The sequence below is a fragment of the Labeo rohita genome, chromosome 25, assembly GCF_022985175.1.
Source record: "Labeo rohita strain BAU-BD-2019 chromosome 25, IGBB_LRoh.1.0, whole genome shotgun sequence".
NCBI lineage: Eukaryota > Metazoa > Chordata > Actinopteri > Cypriniformes > Cyprinidae > Labeo > Labeo rohita.
In genome coordinates this window covers 28543557-28569020 of record NC_066893.1, presented here as the reverse complement: position 1 = coordinate 28569020, position 25464 = coordinate 28543557, and the positions used below count along the sequence as shown (strand labels likewise).

General features: G+C 29.2%; 1 protein-coding gene and 1 long non-coding RNA gene across 2 annotated transcripts in view; one reads left to right on the top strand and one right to left on the bottom strand.

Annotated features, from left to right (window-relative positions):
• Positions 1-25464, bottom strand: part of nell2a (neural EGFL like 2a) — a 173973-nt gene that overhangs the window by 50831 nt on the left and 97678 nt on the right. Inside the window, exons 13-14 of the mRNA XM_051099295.1 lie at positions 24592-24717; positions 38-160 (exon numbers count right to left, since the gene is read on the bottom strand). Of these exons, the coding sequence (XP_050955252.1) occupies positions 38-160; positions 24592-24717 (249 nt within the window). The remainder of the gene's footprint in view (positions 1-37; positions 161-24591; positions 24718-25464) is intronic.
• On the top strand, positions 67-24722 carry LOC127156442 (uncharacterized). The gene is made up of 4 exons (XR_007825751.1): positions 67-180; positions 10984-11034; positions 15138-15173; positions 24600-24722. It is a non-coding gene; the product is annotated as an uncharacterized LOC127156442 (long non-coding RNA).

Genomic DNA, 25464 nt, shown 5'->3' with positions numbered 1-25464 from the left:
TGACGGTCCGGTGACGGCGGACGGACGCGTGGCTCACCTCTGCAGACGGTGCCGTTGCCGGTGTATCCGGGTTTGCAGGAGCAGCTGTGGCCGCCGACGGTGTTGAAACACAAAGCGTTTTCGTCGCAGCTGTGCTGACCGGACGCGCACTCGTCGTGCTCTACAGAAACAAAACAGACCGTAAGTCAACGTCACAATCACTTTCATTCAGTCGTCAGTGAGGAAAATCACGTTACTTTGTCAGTTCATGCCAGTTTTATACAGTGATGCTTTTCACCATCCGGTCAATTCCTCACAGACAAAATCAGGTTATTAACATTGTAATTTAAACTGAATCTAATTAAATTAAATTAAATTAAAAAAAAAAGAAATGATATATATTTTTTTTTATTTCAGCTATTATTTCAGATTGATGTAAAATAACTAAAACTGAAAAAAAAAAAATAGACAATAAATAATTATGATAGAAATTAAATTGAAAATATGAACAAATATATACAAACTTTACTGAATTTAACTGATACTAAAATAACCCACAAGTAATTGTTTTTTTTTAAATAAAATGTAATTGAAATGAAACTAAATGTACAAATACCTACAAAAAACTTTTACATTTAAAAAATTTTAATTTAATTTTATTTTATTACAAATTTTTACTTAAAATTATTTTTCAAAGATTTAAAACGTAATTTTTTTCACGTAAAAGTTTCACATTTTCATTTACTTTAACTCAAAGTACTAAATAATAAAAAATAATAAAACTGTATTAAAAAAAGGCAAGTAACAATGAAAATATGAATAAAAAATGACAAAAACACAACAAAATTACTAAAACTTTAACTAGAAATAAATGAAAATTTAAAGTAAACTTTAACTGAAATGAAAAACTATTTTATTTCAGCTTTTATTTCTGATTTTTAATTAGATTAGGTTGATCTAAAATAACTAAAACTGAAATAAAAAATTATAGACAATAAATAATTATGATAGAAATTAAATTGAAAATATGAACATATATATAAAAACATTACTGAATTTAATTGATATTAATATAAACCACAAATAATTTTTTTTAAATAAAATGCAATTGAATTGAAAAAACAAAAGTACGAAAAACTTTTACATTTAAAAAATTTTAAATCTTAAATTTTATTACAAATTTTTACTTAAAATTATTTTTTAAACGATATAAAATGTAATTTTTTACACGTAAATGTTTTACATTTTCATTTACTTTCAAAGTACTAAATAATTAAAATTAAAAATTAATAAAATTGTATTTTAAAAAAGATAAGTAACAATGAAAATGAATAAATAAAAATGATAAAAACACAACAAAATTACTAAAACTTTAACTAGAAATAAATGAAAATTTAAAGTAAAAACTAATTAGAAATATGAATATTTTTATGACTTGAAATAAAATAAACTTTAACTGAAATGTAAAAACTGTTTTATTTCAGCTATCATTTTTTTATTTTTAATTAGATGTAAAATAAGGTTGATGTGAAATAACTAAAACTGAAATAAAAAAATTATAGATATTATAGAAATATATAGATATATAACTATTTATTAAAAAAAACGACAAAACTCAAAAAATTACTAAAAGATTAACTGGAATTAAATGAAAATATAAGGTAAAAACTCATTTGAAACTTTAGCTCAACTGAAATAAAGTATATATAAAAAAGTAATTAATTTAATCTAGTTTCAAAGTAAATATTCCTATTTTTATTAAAAAAACTGAAATAAAAATTACTAAAACTATTTATTTAAAAAAATAATAATAAAAACAACAAAAACTCACTGTAGTATCGCAATGATACTAAAATAAGCCATAAACAAAAATATTATGTGAAATAAAATATATAAAAAGAAAAAGAAAAAGCCGTAGTCAAATAAATAAACTGAAATAAAAATTACTAAAACTATTTACTTAAAAAATAATAATAAAAACGACAAAAACTCAAAAAATTACTAAAAGATGAACTGGAATGAAATGAAAATATAAGGTAAAAACTCATCTGAAATATGAATAAATGAAAACTTTATCTGAATAGAAATAAAATATTTAATTAATTATAATTTATTATAATTATATATGTAATTCATAATTTATTTAATTTATATTTATTATAATTATTATTTAATATAATTATTTGAAAAAAAAAATTAAAAGACAAAATCTGACAAAATTACTAAAACTTTGACTAGAATTAAATGAAACCAGAAAATATAAAGTAAAAACTAGTTTTAAATATGAACCTACAATAGTATCACAATGATACTAAAATAAACCATAAACAAAAATTGTTTCATGAAATAAAATAAATTTCGTGTAATCAAATAATAGAAAAACTTAAATAAAAAATAAAACAAAAAAAAAACTAATAAAAATGTCAAAAAATTACTAACACTTAGAAAATATAAAAAGAAAAACTAAATGAAAATATCAATAAAAATTGTAATAATATCCCGTTAGAGCAGAAAGCTGTAGATGTGATTTTTTTTTTGTTTGTTTGTTTCCTCGTGCCCTCCAGCTGACCTGATATCTGTCTGACGAGGGATTGTGGGATACATTCATCTCTGAGATTTCATAAAATCCTCCAGCAAACAAACTCCCAGTGGAAATAAACACAAATGAAGGAATAATTACAGCTCGTGTGCATGTGGTTCATGTGCATTTTTGCGCTCGAATCCAAGCCATCTGAATCTGGACGATCATTTAACAACAAAATATCATCGTTTCTGTTCCACAGTGACATTATCAGTCTTTACATGTCACTAAATCTGCTGTAAAGTAAGACGTGAAACAAACAGCACTGAAGAGCATTTTTTTTTTTTTTTGCTGAAATAATTCACCATTAATGCTGATCTGGTCAAAGTCTGTAATAAATGTCTGCTTCATATTCACATGTTTCAAGGTTTGTTTGTATGAAAGCGTCTTCAGAAAGTAAAAAAAGAGTAAGATCTGACATTTGTGTTATTATTAAAGCACTATTGAAATGTTTGTTTTTTTTTCCATAACTGACTCTGTTTGAGAAAATGTACTGACCGTGAAACCATACTTTATTATTTACTTTTTTAATTCAATTATTTATTTATTCTTTTGTTCATTCATTTATTATGGTATGGAAAGAAAAGTATATATTTATTTATTTATTTATTTATTTATTTATTTATTTATTTATTTATAGTTATGCATTTTTGCTTTTTTAACAGGGACAATATGAAAAGAAAATAATCCAATATTTATTTATTTATTTATTTATTTATTTTTATTTACTTATGTATTCTTTATTTATCTTTTATTTATTTTGTTCCTATAATGATTCCTTTATTCATTCATTTATTTTAGTATGGAAAATTTTTATTTATTTATTTATTTATTTATTTATTTTAGTTATGCATTTTTGCTTTTTAACAGGGACAATATGAAAACAAAATAATCCAATATTTGTTTATTTATTTATTTATTTTATTCCTTTATTGATTCCCTTATTCATTATTTTATTATGGTATGGAAAGAAAATGATTTATTTATTTATTTATTTATTTATTTTTAATTATGCATTTTTGCTTTTTAATGGGGACAATATGTAAAAAAGATCAAATATTTATTTATCCTTTATTTGTTTTGTTCCTTTATTTATTTATTTTGTTCATTTATTGATTCCTTTATTCATTCATTTATTATGGTATGGAAAAAAAGGATTTATTTATTTATTTATTTATTTTAGTTATGTATTTTTGCTTTTTAACAGGGACAATATGAAAAAAAATAATCCAATGTTTGTTTGTTTATTTATTTATTTTGTTTCTTTATTGATTTCTTTATTCATTATTTTATTGTGGTATCGAAAGAAAAGGATTATTTATTTAAGGATTATATATTTATTTATTTATTTATTTATTTATTTTTAGTTATGCATTTTTGCTATTTAATGGGGACAATATGTAAAAAAAGATCAAATATTTATTTATTCATTTATTTATTTATCCTTTATTTGTTTTGTTCCTTTATTTATTTATTTTGTTCATTTATTGATTCCTATATTCATTCATTTATTATGGTATGGAAAAAAGGATTTATTTGTTTTTGTTTGTTTGTTTATTTATAGTTATGCATTTCTTTCTTTTTTCCCTGTTAAAAAATATAAAAAGAAAATTATCCAATATTTATTCATTCATTCATAATATTTATCCTTTATTTTATTGATTTATTTATTTATATTTTGTCTTTTATTAATTCCTTTATTCATTCATTTATTATGGTATGGAAAGAAAAGGATTTATTTATTTATTTATTTATAATTATGATTTTTGCTTTTTAACAGGGACAATATGAAAAGAAAATGATCCAGTATTTATTAATTATTTATTTATTCTTTATCCTATATTTATTTATTTTGTTCCTTTATTGATTCCTTTATTTAATTCATTTAATATGGTATGGAAAGAAAATTATTTATTTACTTATTTAATTTTAGTTATGCATTTTTGCTTTTTTAACAGTGACACTATGAAAAGAAAATGATCTAATATTTATTTATCTATTTATTTATTTATTTATTCGTTTATCCTTTATTTTGTTCCTTTATCGATTCCTTTATTCATTCATTTATTATAGTATGACAATATTTATTTATTTATCCATTATTTATTTATTTTTGTTCCTATAGAAAAAAATGGTTCATTCATTCATTCATTTATTTTTAGGGCGTATATTCATCCTTCTTTTTCTCAAAAGACACAGGAAGTCCTGATAAGAAGCCTCGGTTGTGAGTGCGATGTAATTTTCTGTCATCGTTTACATCAGAATATCTTCATGTACTTCTCTCTAAAGCTCATATAGTGTTGCGGTTTTGGTCCAGCTGGCGAGTGACCCGGCACAACCCGCTTTTATTGACATTTGGCTCTCAGCGAGTGTTAATTTTAGAGCCCGTGTGGAAGCAGCTCGCAGGTGTGAAAGAAAATGATATTTTTATTACATAAAATGCCTTCGGAGCTGTCATAACTCCTCTAATTAATATAAAATCACAGGGAAACGAACGCTGGCTTCATATCAAAGGCGGCCGCCAACATTTCCCATCATTACTATATTTACCAGAGCCAAGATCTCAATGAATAAATAAACCGCTTCCCGAATGCCTGATTTACATTTAATAAAGGTTAAATCATAAAGAGAGATGCTAAACTATAAAAACATACTCTAACTTTCAGAATAAAGCTGAAATCATGTATAATATAATGGAAATATGTATTATATTTATGTAGCATGTAACAAAATGACAAAAAATGAAACTAAAATTCAATAAAAATTGAAAATCTAAATCAAAATATTAATATAATGACAAAAACGGATATGTTTACTTAAAAATTATTATTATTATTATTATTATTTATTTATTTATTTTCTTTAGATTTTTTTTGTTTTCAGAGAATATATATTTTAGAGAATATATCTTGAATTTAATTTGTTTCATTTACCCTTTTGGCAAATAGTTGTTTTTTCTTGTTTTAAAGGTAAATCTAATAAACTGTAGTGAGATTTATGCATTTGCCAAAAGGCATAAAAAAATAAAGTAAATTCAAGATATAATCTCTGAAATAAGTCGTAAAATCTTAAAGATTTTTCTTCTCAAGTAAACTGTATTATATATTTATTTATAAATATTTATTTAAAAATATAGGTAATTTTACAGGGAAAATACGAAAAGATACAATATTTATTTTATTTAACCGTTCCTTTATTTGTGTATTTATTTATTCATTTATGCACTTTGGCACCCTTTGGCACAGTGTTCATTAATTTCTATATTCATTTTTAATTTTTTTGTATTTTTACCTTTTTTTTTTTTTACAGCAACAGTATGAAAAGAATACTAATTATTTGTTTATTATTCCACCATTCATTTTTTTGTATTTTTATTTTTTTAAAGCATCAGCAAGAAAAGAAACATGCAATATTTATTTATTTGTTTATTTATTTATTCATTTCTTTTATTTATTTATTTATTTATTTATTCATTCATTCATTTTTATTTATTTAATACCAGTGACTGTATGAAAGTGATACCATTTATGTATGTATGTATGTATTTATTTATTTTTTTTTTAAATGTTTTAATACCAGCGTTGATATAAAAGGGATACCATTTATTTATTTGTTTAGTCATTCATGCATTCATTTATTATGGTATGGAAACAAAAGGCTGCAGTATTTTATTTTATTTTATTATTCATTGCAGTTTTTTTTTTTTTTTTTTTTCAGGGACCGTAAGCTGTAAGCAGTAACATGTATTTTTTCTTTTCTTTTTTTTTGTAAAGCAAGAGTATGAAAGAAAAAAACTTGCAATATTTATTTATTTATTTATTTATTTATTTATTTATTTATTTTTACTATTAGTATTAAAAGACAAGCATGCTATTTATTTGTTTATTACTCTACCATTCATTTATATATTTATATAAATGAAATAAATAAATACATAAATAAATATTGCATATATATGACTTTTTACTTTTTTTTTTAATACCAGGAACAGTATGAAAGGGACACCATTTATTGGTTTATTTATTTATTTATTTATTTATTTATTTAGTCATTCATTCATTTACTATGATATGGAAAGAAAAGGCTGCAATATTTATTTATTTATTTATTTATTTATAAATATATCATTTATGTATATGTTTTTATTTTTTATTTTATTTGTGCATTTTTCCTTTTTTATTACAGAGACTGTAAGCAACAACATGTATTTTTAGCTTTTTTTAAGCAACAGTATGAAAAGAAAAAGATACAATATTTGTTTATTTATTTATTCATTTTTTCATTCATTTTGCATTTTTACTTTTTTAAACGGACAGTATGAAAAGAAAACAATCTAGTTTTATTTTATTTTATTTTATTTTATCAATGAATATTTGTGATTTTTTTTTTTACAGGGACCGTAAGCTAAAAGCAGTAACATGTATTTTTTCTTTTCTTTTTTTTTTAAAGCAACAGTATGAAAGAAAAAAATGTGCATTATTTATTTAATTATTTATTTATTTATTTAGTCATTCATTCATTTACTATGATATGGAAAGAAAAGGCTGCAATATTTATTTATTTATTTATTTATAAATATATCATTTATGTATATGTTTTTATTTATTTTTTATTTTATTTGTGCATTTTTCCTTTTTTACAGAGACTGTAAGCAGCAACATGTATTTTCAGTTTTTTTAAGCAACAGTATGAAAAGAAAAAGATGCAATATTTATTTATTTATTTTTTCATTCATTTTGCATTTTTACTTTTTTAAACAGGGACAGTATGAAAAGAAAACAATGTGTTATTTTATTATTATTTTTAATTTCAGCAGCTTTTTTTCCTCATTTTCAATAAATGAAAAAAGCGCACGAGTCAAATGATAAAAACGACATGCACAAGTTCAACATGACTGTAAAATCATAGCGCAGCTTTCAGCTCTTCCTCTCAAGTCTGTAAAGCATGTTTAGAATGTGAATTTGGTTGTGACGTTAATATTTCTGCTTCATTTGACAAGCTTTTCAAGCTGTAGGAAGCACAGCGTCACTTTGTTCATCTGTAAAGGGTCCTGAAAGCCATCGGTGTGGTTCGGCGCGTGTCCTGACTTACATTTCCCTCATGCAAACTGGAAATGACAGTTTCAGTCCCAAAGAGATGAATGCGGCAGACTGCATTATGACACGCACACGCAGAGATGAGAGGATGAGCTGAAGGTCAGAGGCGTCACACCTGTGTGTGGATGGAGACGCTGCTGCGCCTCTGTCATTCATGCAGCCTGCAGATAAACAATCAATTATGTACAGGCAGTCATGAGGGACGCCTCTGCAACATCTGTCTGCGCCGCCACCGCCTCAAATCACACGCTTTCATCAAAAACTGCGTCTTGCAGTTCAAATATAGCAATAAAAATTTACATTTTTAAAAATATATATGTATTAGCTTTAAAGCATTTGTTTCATTTTTGCATTTATACTGCATTTATTCATTATTTTTTTTTTTTTTTTGCATTTTTACTTTTTTCTTTTTACACGGATTTTTTCTTATTAAAAATAAGGTTGCTATTTTTATTTCTTCATTTATTCTTTCTCTTGCATTTTTAGTTTGTTTATTTATTTATATTTATTATAAGTAAAGTATCAAAAATGCTATTTAATTTGTATATTTATTTATGCTTTTTTCTAAATTTTTTTTAATAGTGACAGTATGAAAAGAAACATGCAGTTTCTATTTATTCCTTCATTTATTCATTCTTTTTTTCTTCATTTTTATTTTTTTTTCTAGCAAGGACATTATAAAAAGGATGCCATATTTATTTATTCATTAATAATAATAATAATTATAATATTTTTAGCATTTTTACATTTTTTACAGGGATCTTTTCTTCTGAAGGACGCTATTTTTATTTGTTTATTCATTCTTTCTATTGCATTTTTTTTTTTTTTTTAATAGGAAAAGTATAAAAAGATGCTATTTTTATTTGTATATTTATTTATGCCTTTTATTCAAACTTTTTTTAATAGTGACTATGAAAAGAAACATGCAGTTTCTATTTATTCCTTCATTTATTCATTCTTTTTTTCTTCATTTTTTTTTTTTTTTTCTAGCAAGGACATTATGAAAAGGATGCCATATTTATTTATTCATTAATAATAATAATAATTATAATATTTTTAGCATTTTTACATTTTTTACAGGGATCTTTTCTTCTGAAGGACACTATTTTTATTTATCCATTCATTCCTTCTGTTACATTTTTAGTTTTAGTTTAATTATTTATATTTAGTATAGGTAAAGTATAAAAGATGCTGTTTTTATTTTATTTGTTTATGCTTTTTTATTTATTTATGCCTTCATGTATTCATTTTTTTTTTCTTCATTTTTAATTTTTTTCTAGCAAGGACATTACGAAAATGATTCCATATTTTTTATTTATTTATAAAAAGGTGCTATTTTTATTTGTATATTTATTTATGCTTTTTCTAAACTTTTTTTTTACTAGTGACAATATGAAAAGAAGCATGCAATTTTTATTTATTCCTTCATTTATTCATTCTTTTTTTTTCTTCATTTTTCATTTTTTTTTCTAGCAAGGACATTACGAAAAGGATCCCATATTTATTTATTTATTGATTAATAATAATAATCATCATCATATTTTTAGCATTTTTACATTTTTTACAGGGATCTTTTCTTCTGAAGGATGCTATTTTTATTTATTCATTCATTCTTTCTATTGCATTTCTAGTTTAGTTTTTTTATAGGAAAAGTATGAAAAGATGCACATTTTTATTTGTATATTTATTTATGCTTTTTAAAAACTTTTTTAAAAGTGACAGTATTAAAAGATAGGCATGCAGTTTTTATTCATTGTTTTTTTTTTCATTTTTATTGTTAATGTTTTTATTTTATTTATAATAATAATAACAATAATAATAATAATAATGTTTTTAGCATTTTTACTTTTCTTATGAAAAGATAAGGATGATATTTTTATTTATTCTTTCTATTTTGCATTTTTTTTTTATTAATTGTTTATTATAGGAAAATTATGAAAATATGCCATTTTTATTTATTTATGCTTTTTAAACTTTTTTTTTTTACAGTGACAGTGAAAAGAAAATGATACATTTGTTTATTCATTTAAAAATTTTACTTGCGTTTTTGTTACAGTGATACTATGAAAAGAAGAGGATATTTATTTATTTATTTATTTATTTATTTATTTATTTATTTTAAATACTTTTTTTAAACAGGGCCTGTATGAAAAGTGATACATTTGTTTATTTATTTATATTTTTACTTGCTTTTTTGTTACAGTGATAGTATGAAAAGAAGAGGTTATTTATTTATTTTTTAGGGTGAAGGTTAATCCAGACTTCATGCCAAAAGACAAAATTCAAGATATAATCTCTAAAAACAAGCCTTAAAAATTTATTTTGCTTCTCAAGTAAATTGTATTATATATTTATAAATACATTCAAAATAATATGGATAATTTTACAGGGAAAATATAATTAAATTTATTTATTTAATTGTTCCTTTATTTGTGTATTCATCCATAAATGTTTACTTTTTGTAAAAGTACAAAAAGGGGAACAATGTCTATTTATTCACTCATTCATTTTTTTTTTTTTTTTAATTTTTGTATTTTTACTGTTTTTACAGTGACAGTATGAAAAGAAAAGGATGCTGTTTAGTTTTAGTTTTATTATTCTACCATTCATTTTTTATTATTTATTTAATTATTTATTTTATTTGTAATATTTTTACTTTTTTAAAGCAACAGTATGAAAAGAAAAAGATGCTATATTTATTTATTTATTTATTTACTTGTTTATTTATTTGTTTGTTTGTTTGTTCACTCATTTAGCATTTCTATTGTTTGTTTATAACGGACAGTATAAAAGGGATAACATTTATTTATTTATTTATTTGTTTGTTTGTTTTTATTCATTTGTTTATTAATTAGTTTATTACGGTGTGGAAAGAAAAAGCTTCAATATTTATTTATTTATTTATTTATACATTTATTTTTTCTATATTTTTTATTTCTTTTTTTATTTATTTAAGTATTTTGTATTTTTATTTTTTTTAAAATAAACAGTATGAAAAGAAACAATGTGATGTTTATTTATTTATTTATTTATTTATTTATTTATTTATACATTTATTTTTTCTGTATTTTTTTATTTAAGTTTTTGTATTTTTACCTTTTTTTAAATAAACAGTATGAAAAGAAAAGATGTGATATTTATTTATTTATTTATTTATTTAATAATTTTGAATACTTAAAAAAAAAAAAAAAAAAAAACAGGGACCGTATGATATATTTGTTTATTTATTTACATTTTTTACTTGCTTTTTTTTTTTTTTTTTACAGTGACAGTATGAAAAGTAAGGCATATTTATACATTATTTTTATTTTTATCTTTTTTTTTTAGGGAGAAGGTTCATCCAGACTTGATCTCTTTCCCAAGACACACGAACAAAAGGTACTTTTTTCCTCCAAATTATATATATATCAGCTTATTAAAGTTATTATTTTTATCATTACTTAAAAAAGTATTAAAAGATATTTAATGTACAGTCAGCCAAGGAGAATAAATGTTCAAATGTGCCATTTAATGCAGTAATTCTGACCTTGAAATCAGGTTTAGGCATCAAACAATGTCATACGTGTGAAAACGGTCTCAGATTCAAGCAGGAATCAAGTGTTTGTGCTGTTGTTATGATGATTTAGGAAGAAAACAAGACGTCTCCACTGCACAAATGGTCATCAAAAGCAAAAATGCTACAAAACGCATCATATTTAGTGAGAAAACATGTCATGCTTGAGCAAAACGGACACTATTTTTGCAAAAATCAGTAAGAAATGTATTCGATTTCAATCAGCAGATCTGATGCAGACAATGTAATCGGCAGCAAAACGTGAACATTATGTGGTATAAAGCGTGTGTGCGTCTATCGACTGAAGTGGTCTCGTGTGTTGTGTCGTGATTGGCGTCTTAAATGCAGCGCTCCGGCGGGGGGCCGTACGCCGCTGATGCATGAACACAAAACAAGAATTACAGACTCGCAATTACTGATGTCACCTCAGAAACACGGCCTGTGGAAAAAAGCCTCACGCAGAGACCCGTGAAGAAACACTGAGCTCTGGAAATGACATTCAGCTCTTTAAATGCCGTTTGATTGGCTGTGATGGAACTGACAGCAGGAAATCATGCTACGGCTAATCCTGCGCTGGCGCCGCTAGACCGAGGACGTTTTCCTGGTTAAGCTAGTTGAGAAATTTGGTACTTTGAAATTACTAACAGAAATAAATTTGACTAAAACTGGCAGAATAATTATTGATAAACCATTTAGAAATGTAAAAAAAGAATAAAAATGGTAAAATACTGAAAATAATAACTGAAATAAAATTAAAACTGAAATAAAAATAAATTAAAACTATTTAGAAATATTTAAAAAGAAATAAAAATTAATAAAAATGACACAAGCAAAAAAAAAAAAAAAAAAACTATTTTTAAAAATAATAATAAAAAACAATAAATAAATAACTAATTACAAAAACACATTAAAAATACTGAAAATAATAACAGAAATAAAATGAAAAAAAAAAATAAAACTAAAAAAAATATAAATAAAATTACAAAAAAACTATAAAAAATTTAATAAAAATAAAATTAAAACTGAAATAAAAATAAATTAAAACTATTTTAAAAAATAATTAAAAAAAACAATAAATAAATAACTAATTACAAAAACACGTTAAAAAATACTGAAAATAATAACAGAAATAAAACTAAAACTAACATGAAAATAAATTAAAACTATAAAAAAACGAATTAAAAAAAAAACAACCGAGAACGTATATTTAAAAAAATAAATAATAAAAATAATAAAAGCACATAACAATATTACTTAAAAAAAAATACCAACAGAATTAAAAGCTGAAATAAAAATATATTTTATACTAGTTAGAAATACATACATACATACAAACTGAAATAAAAATTAATGAAAATATAAGTAAAAATTAAGCAAAAGCAAATAACAAAATGAATAAAAATACCAACAAAACTAAACAATCAAAACTAAAACTGAAATAAAACTAATTTAAAACCATTTAAAAATAATAATAATAAAACAATAAATAAATAACCACAAAAGCACATAAAAAAGACTGAAAATAATAACAGAAATAAAACTAAAACTAAAATAAAAATATATTAAAACTATAAAAAAAGTAAAAAACAATGAATAACTAATTACAAAAACGTGTATAAAAATATTGAAAATAATAACAGAAATAAAACTAAAACTAAAATAAAAATAAATTAAAACAATTTAAAAAATAATTTAAAAAAACAATGAATAAATAACTACAAAAACACATAAAAATACTGAAAATAATAACTGAAATAGAACTAAAACTTAAATAAAAATAAATGAAAACTATTTAGGAATATTTAAAAAGAAACAAAAATTTATAAAAATGACAAAAGCAAATAACAAATGTACTAAAAAATACTAACAAAATTAAACAATCAAAACTAAAACGAAAATAAAAATAAGTTAAAACTATTTAAAAATTAAAAATAAACAAACACAAAATCACATAATTAAATTGCTAAAAAATACCAAGTGAAATAAAACTAAAACTGGAATTAAAAAATAATAATGAATAAAACTTAGGAAAATAAATAAATTTGACTAAAACTGGCATAAAATTTTGATAAACTATTTAGAAATTTAAAAAAAGAATAAAATGATAAAAGCACATAACAAAATAACTAAAAAAAAATGCCAACAGAATTAAAAACTGAAATAAAAATTTATTTTACACTGTGTAGAAATACATACACACATACAAACTGAAATAAAATATTTAGAAATTTAAAAAAAAAAAAAAAAAAAAAAAACACAAAATCACATAATTAAATTGCTAAACATACCAAGTGAAATGAAACTAAAACTGAAACTAAAAAAATTATAATGAATAAAACTCTTTAGGAATATTTAAAAAAAAAAAAAAAGATAAGCAGAAGCAGATAACAAATTCACTAAAAATACTAACAAAACTAAACAATCAAAACTAAAACTGAAATAAAAATAAGTTTAAACTATTTAGAAATTAAAAATAACAATAAATAAATAAATATAGAAACATTAAAAATATACTGAAAATAATAACTGAAATACAATTAAAACTGAAATAAAAAAAATAAAACCACTTAGAAATATTTAAAAATAAACAAAAATTAATAAAAATGACAGAAGCAAAATAAAAAAAAAAATATATAAATTCCATCAGAATTAAAAGACATCACGAAATTACTAAAAATTATACTAAAACTAAATACGTCAAAATATACAACTTTACTTATATACTATATTTATATATATACTAAAATAACACAACAAAAAAACAACACATGATAAACATCCCTTCGGAGACAGACACATTCACTTGAGAATGAAAGTTTTGTAAGATGTGTTGTTTTCAGAAAATATATTGCAGAGAATATATCTTGAGTTCAATTTGTTTTATTTACCCTTTTGGCAAGTAGTTGTTGTTGTGTTTTCATTGTTGCAAGCATAAATCTAATAAACTCTACTGAGATTTATGCATTTGCCAAAGGGGTCAGAGACATATTTCTTTCTAAATATATTTACATATATTTCAGAATAAAAAATCAGCAGTGTTTTTGTCTCATTTTCAGTAAAAAAGCAATAATAAAATAAATAAATCTCAAAATATAGAAATAAATATTTTTTCATTTTTTATCTTTATTTTTTAGGATTTTTTTTCTGAAAGTGAGGGCGAAATCCTGCAGATTTCTGTTGAATTGAGCCTTGCGGCTCCTCTCAGCTAGTCTTTGTCGTCGTTAACCTTCATTTAACCTCGTGAAAGCAGCGGAACGCTCAATTATAAAGCTTCTCCGACGACTTCGAGTTGTGTCCGTTTTTATTCACCTGAAAGCGTCTGAAATTTGGGTCTGAATGAAAGCGGTTCGATCAAAAGAGGAAGTCACGGCCGATGCAGCCCCGCTCTCGAACTCTAAAACGACGGTTTTCATTTCCCGTAATCCCGCCGCCGCCGCCCTGACAAAACCGCATTGACGCGGCGAGAGACGGCAGGCCTCCGTCCGCGGGAAATGAACAGAGTCCAGGAGTCGGCTGTGTATGAGGTGAGATACAGGACGGAGAATACAGCAGCGCCAGCGGCCACACTGAATTGGTCCTTTCTAATCCGTGGCGGTGAAGAATGGGCCACGGACACACACACACACACACACACACAGAGTCAGCCCATTCTGGTATCTCAGATAACACCTTTCTTACACACCGCAGGAAAGACTAATAACAGAGCCAGAGATTATGGGGCTAATCGTCAGGTGCATTGGAAACACTCGAGGGCCCCAAACACACACACACACACACACAGAGGAAGGACATTCTCTTGTTTCTACTAAAAAGCAATGAGATTAAATGAAGTGCAACTGGAGACTTTTGCTTTAAAGGAACAGTTTAGACAAAAATGAACTGCTTTTACTGTTTGTGTGTAACAAATGTCTCCTTTTGTGTTTCACAGAAAGAAGTACAGCAAGTCAGACTGGATGACATGAAGGTGAGTAAATAATTTTTTTGACTGTATGTCGACAGTAATTTGGTGTAGAAAAAATTGGTAATACAAGTACCACATGGAATTTTGAAGTGGAAAAACTGAAATAATATTTTTGTATATTTTTTTTTTATTATTATTATTATCAGCTTCAAAAATCACTGTTTTTAAAAAAAAAAAAAAAAAACTTATTAAGGTATTAAGTCTTATTTTGTGAAAAATAAATCAAAATTAAGTCAAAATTAAGGTTCAGAGATTGTGAATTAAATTTGTTTTATTGAACCTTTTGACAAGTAGTTTAGTAGTAAGTTTATGCATTTGTCAAAAGTAACAGTATTTTAAAAATATTAAAATGAAAATAAAAATATAAATATATATATACATATATATACAAATTATATAAATGAATTAAAATAAACTTTAAATATTGTAATATTAAAAAAAACTGCAGTGTTTTTCTCTCATACTAAGTGAAAAAAATAAAGCGTATATAAATAAATATTAATATATTAAAAAGTATTATATATATATATATATATATATAATAAAAATTAATAAAATGAAAACGTTTATATATGTATATATATATATATATATATATAATGTTTTCATTTTATTAATTTTTTGTAAATAAAGCTTTGTTTTTTTATTATTATTTTTTTTTTTTTATTTATAAAAGTTGAGTTTCTGCTTAAAACAAAAAAAAACATCTGTCAATGGGGTTTAATATTTAAAAAAAAAAGATCAGCAGTATTTTTCTCTCATTTTCAGTAAAAATAAATAAATACATGTCAATTAATATTATATTATAAATTTGTATAGTTTTACTATACGTTTACTATACATATACATATATATATCAGGAATATAAAAAAAAAAAAACCTGCCAATGGTGTCATAAAAATGATATAATTTAAAGGGAAATTATCTTTATTTTTCTGACCCCATTTGCAGATTTTTTTTTCCTGTTCTATGCAAAAATTCAGTTATTTTTATCTTTTTTTTTTTTTTTTAGAAATTACACTTTATATCCTGTTATTTGCTTCTCAAGTAAACTGTTGATTTAAAAATGTCTAGATATTTTACTAAAAAATACTGAGTTGAATGCAAAAAAAGTTTATTTACTCAGTATTTCTGTCTTGTTTTTCAGTACAAATTTCTAAATATTCTAATTTCTAAATCAAGATTTACTTGATGCATAATGAGTTAAAACACTGAATCTTATTTTATAAAAATAAAATAATTCAACAAGAAAAAACTTTATTTTTCCGACCCCATTAGCAGATATTTTTCTTGTTTTATGCAGAAACTCACTTATTTTTAATCAATTTTTCAGAAAATTACATTTTATATTCTGTCTTTTTGCTTCTCAAGTAAATGTATCTTGATTGAAAAATGTCTAAGCATTTTGCTAAAAAATATGACAAAAATAATGCAAAAAAGGATTCACTTACTCAGTATTTTGCCTTGTTTTTCAGTACAAATTTCTAAATATTCTTAAATCAAGATTTACATGAAATGCAAAATGACTGAAAATCTGAAATCTTGTTTTCTAAATATATATATATACATATATATACATATATCAAATCAAATTTAAGTGAGTTTATATTTAAAACAAGAAGAAAATATCTGCCAATAGAGTAAAAAAAATTCAGTAATTCAATGAGAAAATGACTTTATTTTTCGGACCCAATTGCCTGATATTTTTTTCTTGTTTTGTGCAAAAACTCACTTATTTTTAGTCAGAAAATCAGACTTTACATCCTGTCATTTGCTTCTCAAGTATGTTGATTTAAACATTTTACTAAAAAATAGAACAAAAATACTGAGTTCAATGCAAAAAAACTTATTCACTTGTTTTTTTCAGTACAAATTTTAAAATTTCATTCTTAAATCAAGATTTACTTGATTAACTTGCAAAATGCCTTGTCAAAAAAAAAAAATAAGTTAGTTTATATTTAAAACAAGAAGAAAATATCAAGCCATTTTCAAGTAAAAAAAACTTCAAAAAAAAATTTGTATTTTTTTTTTTTTTGCAGCTGAGATTAAGTCTTCTGAAAGTCTCAATTCAGAGCGACATTTGATGCCAACAAATGCATGAACTGAATGCAGTGGATAAAAAGCATCTGCTAAATACATAACAGTAGCTGTTAAACTGACATCGTTCTTTTCGATGCTCACCAACTACACAGTACAATCGAACTCATCCGTATTTGTCGAATCCGAGGCGGGTTAACAGATGAGAGTTTGTTTAACGCCTGATAAAGCCAAGCTCAGAACTGCAAGCTCAGTCGTAAAGCCAGCGGCCATCTGCACACGACCAATCAAACATTTATCAATATAGCTTTTCTGGGAACAAACCGCTGCGCTCGGCATTTCACAACTAATTACCTTCTCCACTGAGAAAAAGAGAAAGCGTTTCATTAGCGCTCGCGGGGTCGACGGAGGTCTGGATTAGCCGTGTGTGAAGAGTGTTTGCGTGGAGGACGAGGAAAACCTCTCTCTGGGTTTCCGTCTTAAGCAAACAGAAGAGCCGGAGCTATTAATTACAGCACCTGTGGCGTTATTACGAGGAAGTGCCGCAGAACTTCATTTGGCGCTCTCCTCAAAAGCCTCGACGTGTGAGACGTTCTACGTTTGAGGCATGAGAGCGGCTCCGTCTCATTAAAATTTGGACGCTTTCGGGGCAATGTACGGGCGCCTTTTGATTACGTACGGCTGGTGTGCATTGGGAGAGGTTTTTATTCTCATTTTTCAAGAAGTGGAGCTCAAAAAGAGGGGGATGAAATTAAAGTAGCGCTGGGATGAGCAGAGGAGAACTTGGCAGAGCGGAGCGGAGCCTGGCACCGGTTCGCTTTGAAACAATAGAATCCGCAAGGACGGAGAAACCAATACAGACGTACGAATATTCCCAGAATATCTTCCAAAGCAGCTTTTTACATAATGAAACACCCCGGCAACACAAAACTCTGGAAAATAGTCTTTTATTTTCATGCATCAAATGAAACTGCAAGCTGTTTGCCTGAGAGGCCCGACGCAGCCGTATTGGCAATGGCGTGATTTTGGGGCGGGACTTTCCGTTTGTCCCGCCAATGTCAGACGGGTCGTTATTTGGGCAATTACATTGATGCATTTGGCAGATGCTTTTATCCAAAATGTTTTACAGTGCATTCAAGGTACACTGTTCATGCATTCCCCGAGAATCGAAACCACAACCTTGGATTTGCTCACTGCACAGTGACTGATGTTAAGAATAGTTGTTATATCATTTCTAGGGTGGTTACTAGGGTGTTTTGTGTTTTATCGTTGCTACAGTGTTATGTGTGGTTGATAGGGTGTTATTGTGTTGCTATATTGTTGGGTGTTCCAAGGTGGTTGTTAGGTCATTTTTATACATTTGTTAGGGTGTAAATCTGTTGCAGTGTTGTTTTGGTGTTCTGGGTTGTTGGTAGGTTATATGCAGTTGCTAGGGTGTAAATATGTTGCGATATTTTTGTTAGGTGTTCTGGATGGTTGCTTGGGTATTACTGTGGGGTTACTAGGGTGTTAGGAATGTGTTGAAATGTTAATAGGTGTTTTGGGTGGTTGTTAGGACATTTATATGCAGTTTCTAGAGTGTACATGTGCTCTGATGTTGTTAGGTCATTGTTATTAACATGTTGCTATATCATTGCTTATAAGTTTTGCGTGGTTGGTAGGGTGTTAACATGACGCTATATCGTTGTTAGGGTGTTCTGGATGGTTGCTAGGGTGTTAACATGTTGCAGTGCCGTTGTTAAAGTGTTTTGGGTAGTTGCTGCCATTGTTGGGGTATTCTGGGTGGTTGTTAGGGTGTTATTGTGTTGCTATATCATTGTTAGTTGTTCTGGCTGGTTGCTAAGATGTTAATGTGTTGCTACATCATTGCTGGGGTATTCTGGGTGGCTGCTAAGGTGTTAATGTGTTGCTATATCATTGTTATGGTGTTCTGGCTGGTTGCCAGGATGTTAATGTGTTGCTATATCATTGTTATGGTGTTCTGGGTGGTTGCTAGGGTGTTAACCTGTTGCTATGCTGTTGTTAGGCTGTTCTAAGTGTTTGCTAGGGTCTTAACCCATTGCTGTGCTGTTGTTAGGGTGGTAGCATGTTGCTATGCCATTGTTAGGGTGTTCTGGGTGGTTACCAAAATGATACTCTGTTGCTATATCATTGTTAGGGTGTTCTGGCTGGTTGCTAGGGTGTTAATGTGTTGCTACATCTTTGTTAGGGTGCTCTGGGTGGCTGCTTAGGGTGTTAATGTGTTGCTATATCATTGTTAGGGTGTTCTAAGTGGTTACTAGGGTGTTAACCTGTTGCTATGCTGTTGTTAGGGTGTTATGGGTGGTTGCTAGGGTGTTAACCTGTTGCTGTGCTGTTGTTAGGGTGGTAGCATGTTGCTATGCCATTGTTGGGGTTGTTCTGGGTGGTTGCTGTGATGTTAATATGTTGCTATATCATTGTTAGTGTGTTCTGGGTGGTTGCTAGGGTGTTACCTTGTTTCTATGCTGTTGTTAGGGTTGCAGCATGTTTCTATGCCATTGTTAGGTGTTCTGGGTGGTTGCTAGTGTGTTAATGTGTTGCTACATCATTGTTGGGTTGTTCTTGGTGGTTGCTAGGGTGTTAATGTATTGCTATAGCATTGTTAGGGTGTTCTGGGCAGTTCCTAAAGTGTTAACATGTTGTTATGTCATTGCTAATATGTTTTGTGTGGTTGGTAGAGTGTTAACATGTCACTATATCGTTGTTAGGGTGTTCTGGGTGGTTGCTAGGGTGGAAACCTGTTGCTGTACCATTGTTAGGCTGTTCTGGGTGGTTGCTAGGGTCTTATTGTGTTGCTATATAATTGTTAGTTGTTCCAAGTGGTTGCTAGGGTCTTAATCCATTGCTGTGCTGTTGTTAGGGTGGTAGCATGTTGCTGTGCCATTGTTAGGGTGTTCTGGGTGGTTACAAAGGTGTTACTGTGTTGTTATATTATTGTTAGGGTATTCTGGCTGGTTGCTAGGGTAGTAACATGTTCCTATATCATTGTTAAGGTGTTCTGAGTGTTTGCTAGGTCATTTATATACAGTTGCTAGGGTGTTACCATATTGCTATATCTTTGTTAGGGTGTTGTGGGTGGTTGCTAAGGTAGTAACATGTTCCTATATCATTGTTAATGTGTTGTGGGTGGTAACTAGGTCATGTTAGGGTGTAAATATGTTGCAATATTGTTGTTAGACATTCTGAATGGTTGCTAGGGTATTGCTGTGGGGTTACTAAGGTAGGTTCTGGGGCACCCTAACATTCTAAATTGACGCCACTGGTTGAGTCAAAGCAAATACAGGGTGCAAAAACACATTTGGAAAGTGTGAGCGCTGCACCAGTGCTCTGACTCAGTGAACTTTTCAATTTTCATACGGAGATCTCAGGGTGAGCAACTTCCTGCAATTAAGAGCATGTATTCTCAGTGCCTCTGTAAGGTGCTTTATGGTCTTATTATTCGTATTCTTTTCATAAGCAACAGCTCGCGCTGGAGCGTCGAGGGGTTTTGTATCCCGGCGCACACAGAGACTGTGATTATGGCTGTACGGCTCCATCTCGGTAAGTCGACGTGAGGCTGACAAACTCTTGACTGTGACAAGAGAATCTGACTGTGTCATTACAGCAGGGAGTCAACTTAATCACATGAACTGATGGATTCTGGGAATGCCGGGCTCTTGTAGCTCACAGACATTTTAATATCGATCTGTGCAATAGAATGTAATCCATCAGTAGTCTCATATTCATCTCTGGGGGGATGCAAGGAATTAAATGTTAAAAGTGTTTATCAGTTTTGGTGAGGTGCTTTGGGACACTCTCTACCGCAGACACGCAACTCGATCAATAACTCCACAGAGGAGAGAAATACAGTGCGCTCGGCACTATAAAAGCTGTTTTCTTTTTAAAAGACTGTTTAAAACCTTGAAGGACACAGAGCACTTCATGTTGCACCAAGATAAATCTATACTATCATAATAAAGACATTTATCTGTGGTTTGTAGAGTGTTAATCTGCTGCTATATCATTGCTAAGGTGTTCTGGGTGGATTCTAGGTTGTTAATGTTACTCTATCATTCTTAGGGTGCTCTGGGTGGTTGCTAAGGTGTTAACATGTTGCAATGTTGTCAGGGTATTCTTGGTGTTTGCTAGGGTGGTAATATGTTGCTACATCATTGCTAGAGTGTTCTGGGTGGTTGCTAGGATGTTAATATGTTGCAATATTGTTGATACAGTGTTCTGGGTGGTTGCTAGGGCATTGATGGGGGGTTTTAGAGTGGTAACATGTTGCTATATAATTACTTGGGTCTTCTGGGTGGTTGCTAGGGTGTTAATGTGTTGCAATGTTGTTAGGGTGTTCTGGGTGGTTGCTAGGGCATTAATATGGGATTGTTAGGATGGTATCAATTTGCTGTATCATTGCTAGTGTGCTCTGGGGGGTTGCTATGGTGATAATATGTTGCAATATTGTCACTGTGTTCTTGGTGGTTGCTAGGGTATTGATGGGGGTTGCTATGTTGAAAACGTGGATATATCATTGCTAGGGTATTCTGGGGGGGGGGTTGTTACAGTTGTAACATGTTGCAATATTGCTGTGGTTGCTAGGGCATTGTTGGGGGTTGCTGGGTTGATAACACGTTGCTATATCATGGCTAGAGTGTTCTGAGTGGTTGTTAGTGTGTTAACATCTTGCTATATTGTTGCTAGGCTGCTCTGAGTGGTTGCTAGGGTGTAAATGTGTTACTATGTCATTGTTAGGGTGTTAACCTGTTGCTGTATCATTACTTGGGTATTCTGGGTGGTTGCTCAGGTGTTAATGTGTTACCATGTTACTTGGGTGTTCTGGGGGTTGCTATGTTTGTAACATGTTGCTATACCATTGCTAAGGTGTTGTAGGTGGTTGCTAGGGTTTTAATGTGTTGCAGTATTGTTAATAGTGTGTTCTGGGCAGTTGCTAAGATGTTGACCTGTTGCCGTATGATTGCTTGGGTATTCTGGGTTGCTGTTAGGGTGTTCTGGGTGGTTGCTAGGGCAGTGATAATGGTTGCTAGGGTGGTAATATGTTGTTACATCATTGCTAGAGTGTTCTGGTTGTTTGCTATGGTGTTAACGTGTTGCAGTGGTGTTACAGCACTTTGGGTGATTACTAGGATATTGATGGGGTTGTTAGGGTAATAACGTGTTGCTGTATCATTTCTCGGGTGTTCTTGGTGGTTGCTAGGATACTGACGTGTTGCTATATCATTGCTTAGGTGTTCTGGATGGTTGCTGATGGGGGTTGCTATGTTGAAAACGTTGCTATATCATTGCTAGGGTGTTGTAGGTGGTTGCTAGGGTGTTAATGTGTTACTATGTCATTGTTAGGGTGCTAACATGTTGCTATATCATTGCTACGGTGTTGTAGGTGGTTACTAGGGTGTTAACGTGTTGCAGTATTGCTGATAGTGTGTTCTTGGGAGTTGCTGGGGTGTTGATCTGTTGCTGTGTGATTGCTTGGGTATTCTGGGTGGCTGCTCGGGTGTTAACATGGTACTATATTGTTGTTAGGGTGTTCTGGGTTGTTGCAGGGGCATAGATGGGGGTTGTTAGGGTAGCAAAATGTTGCTGTATCATTGCTAGGGTGTTCTGGGGGGTTGTTAGTGTTGTAATGTTGCAATGTTGTTAGGATGTACTGGGTGGTTGCTAGGGCATTGTTGGGGGTTGCTGGGTTGATAACACATTGTTAGTGTGTTAACATCTTGCTATATTGTTGCTAGGCTGCTCTGAGTGGTTGCTAGGGTATAAATTTGTTATCATGTCATTGTTAGGGTGTTAACCTGTTGCTGTATCATTGCTTGGGTATTCTGGGTGGTTGCTCGGGTGTTAATGTGTTACCATATTGTTGTTAGGGTGTTCTGGGGGTTGCTAGGTTTGTAACATGTTGCTATGTCATTGCTAAGGGGTTGTAGCTGGTTGCTAGGGTGTTAATGTGTTGCAGTATTGTTGCTAGGGTGTTGACCTGTTGCTGTATGATTGCTTGGGTATTCTGGGTGGTTGATCGGGTGTTAACATGTTACTATGTTAGAGTGTTCTGGGTTGATGCTAGGGCATAGATGGGGTTGTTAGGGTAGCACAATGTTGCTGTGTCATTGCTAGGGTGTTCTGGGGGGTTGTCAGAGTTGTAACATGTTGCAATATTGTTGTTAGGGTGTTCTGGGTGGTTGCTAGGGCATTGATAGGGGTTGTTAGGGTGCCGAAATGTTGCTGTGTCACTGCTAGGGTGTTCTGAGCGGTTGCTAGAGTTGTAACATCTTTCTATATTGTTGCTAGGCTGCTCTGAGTGGTTGCTAAGGTGTAAATGTGTTACTGTGTCATTGTTAGGGTGTTCTGGGGGTTGCTAGGGTGTTGACGAGTTGCAGTATTGCTGCTAGGCTGCTCTGGGTGGTTGCTAGGACATTCATATGCAGTTGCTAGGGTGTTAACATGTTATTAAATCATTGCTGTGGTGTTGTGGGTGGTTGCTGTGATGTTAACGTGTTTATGTATCATTGGTAGAATAGCTGTTTTGTTTTGTTTTTGAAAGACTGTTGAAAACCTTGAAGGACACAGAGCACTTCATGCTGCTCTGAGATGATGCAGACTATCATAATAAAGACATTTATCTGTGCGAACAAAGACTCCGGCGACAAACGCCATCGTACAGCGTCTTTTATATCACTCCTTTAGAATGCACAACTGAAAGACGCTGCGCTTGAATGAACCTAATTGGCTGCTTTATTGTATTAGCCTGACTAATTACCAACAGGAAGTCGAAACACTCTCCTGGTTATTTACATCCTGTTTCATAGCCGCAGTCCCAATAATCCATAAAGTGCAATGATATATGACGTCTAAAACCACACACTTTCTGTAACTGCTGGGCAATTAGTGGAGAAGCTGTAAACACTTAAAAATAATTCCAGCAGTAGTCCATATTTGCAGTGGAAATATGAAGTGACTGGTAGCAGGAAGTTGGCTCATGGGGTTCGGATACGCTGCTTCAGCAGCTAAAACACCAGAAAAGCACATCCTCTATGTCAGCATTTAATGCTGTTTTCATTTAAAAAAAATACCCATGACAACTAGCTAGAAATAATACTGCAAAGTTGTTTTAATATTGATTTGTATTTGATTGACAGCCAACATTTAGAGTTAACATTTATGTGCAATGACACAAAATAACACACAATCTTAATTTTGTCTACCTTGTTAGTTAAAATGACATAAGTTACCTGCAGAAGCACTCATTTGCAATGAGTCAAAACCAACTGATATGTGAACAGAGTCAAGAAAAGTTTGAGATGTTTCAGCAGCACCAGTATGAAAGTGAATGTGATGGTACTGACTGATGGGAGTGTGTGTTTCTCACCTGTACAGGAATAATCATCGATCCGGATGAATCCGGTGTGGCAGATGCACATGAAGGAGCCGGCGGTGTTCACACACTGTGTGTTCTCACGGCAGTAGTGCCTCCCCTCCGCACACTCATCGATATCTGCGCAGAAAACATCACATCAGCTCAGCCTCACACGCCGGGAGACTTTACATGCTGCGGATGGATAACGCAGAGGGCTGCTAATCCAAACGCTGCCGGTTTGAAGCCGCGAGTCAAAGTCTTTAACCACAGGGTGGGCGATATGTCAGATATTTACAGTGCATTCAATACAGGGTTATTACAGTTTACTCTAACTAAAACCTTAAGAAGACACTGAACAAAAATAACATGAACTGTAACTAAATAAAATATTAAAAGGCTAAAAAAGGTTAAAATATTTATAAAATATATGAAAAATTAAAATATGTAAAAACAAACATTTAATTTCTAATTTTTCATGTTTTAACTTCATGTACTGAAATAACTAAAGCAAAATAAAAACATAAAACTTAAATACAGGCAAATTTAAATAAATGCATAAAACACAACAAATTTACTAAAACTAAATTTACAGTGAAAACAGAAAATATGTATTAAAAACATCTAATTCAATATATTAACAAAAACTATTATGGTGTATCAAAGATGCTAAATTATTACTGATTCAATATTTGTCAAGGACGATTTATTTATTTAGCACATTTCATATGCAGTGGTAGTTCAAAATAACAATAATAATAATAATAAATGCATTTTATATAGTGCCTTTTAAAAGTTGCTTTCTCAAGGTGCTTTACATAAAAGCTCTACACAAAAGCATAAAAATGCATAAGACATAAAAATAACAAAATAGAAGAAATAAAAATG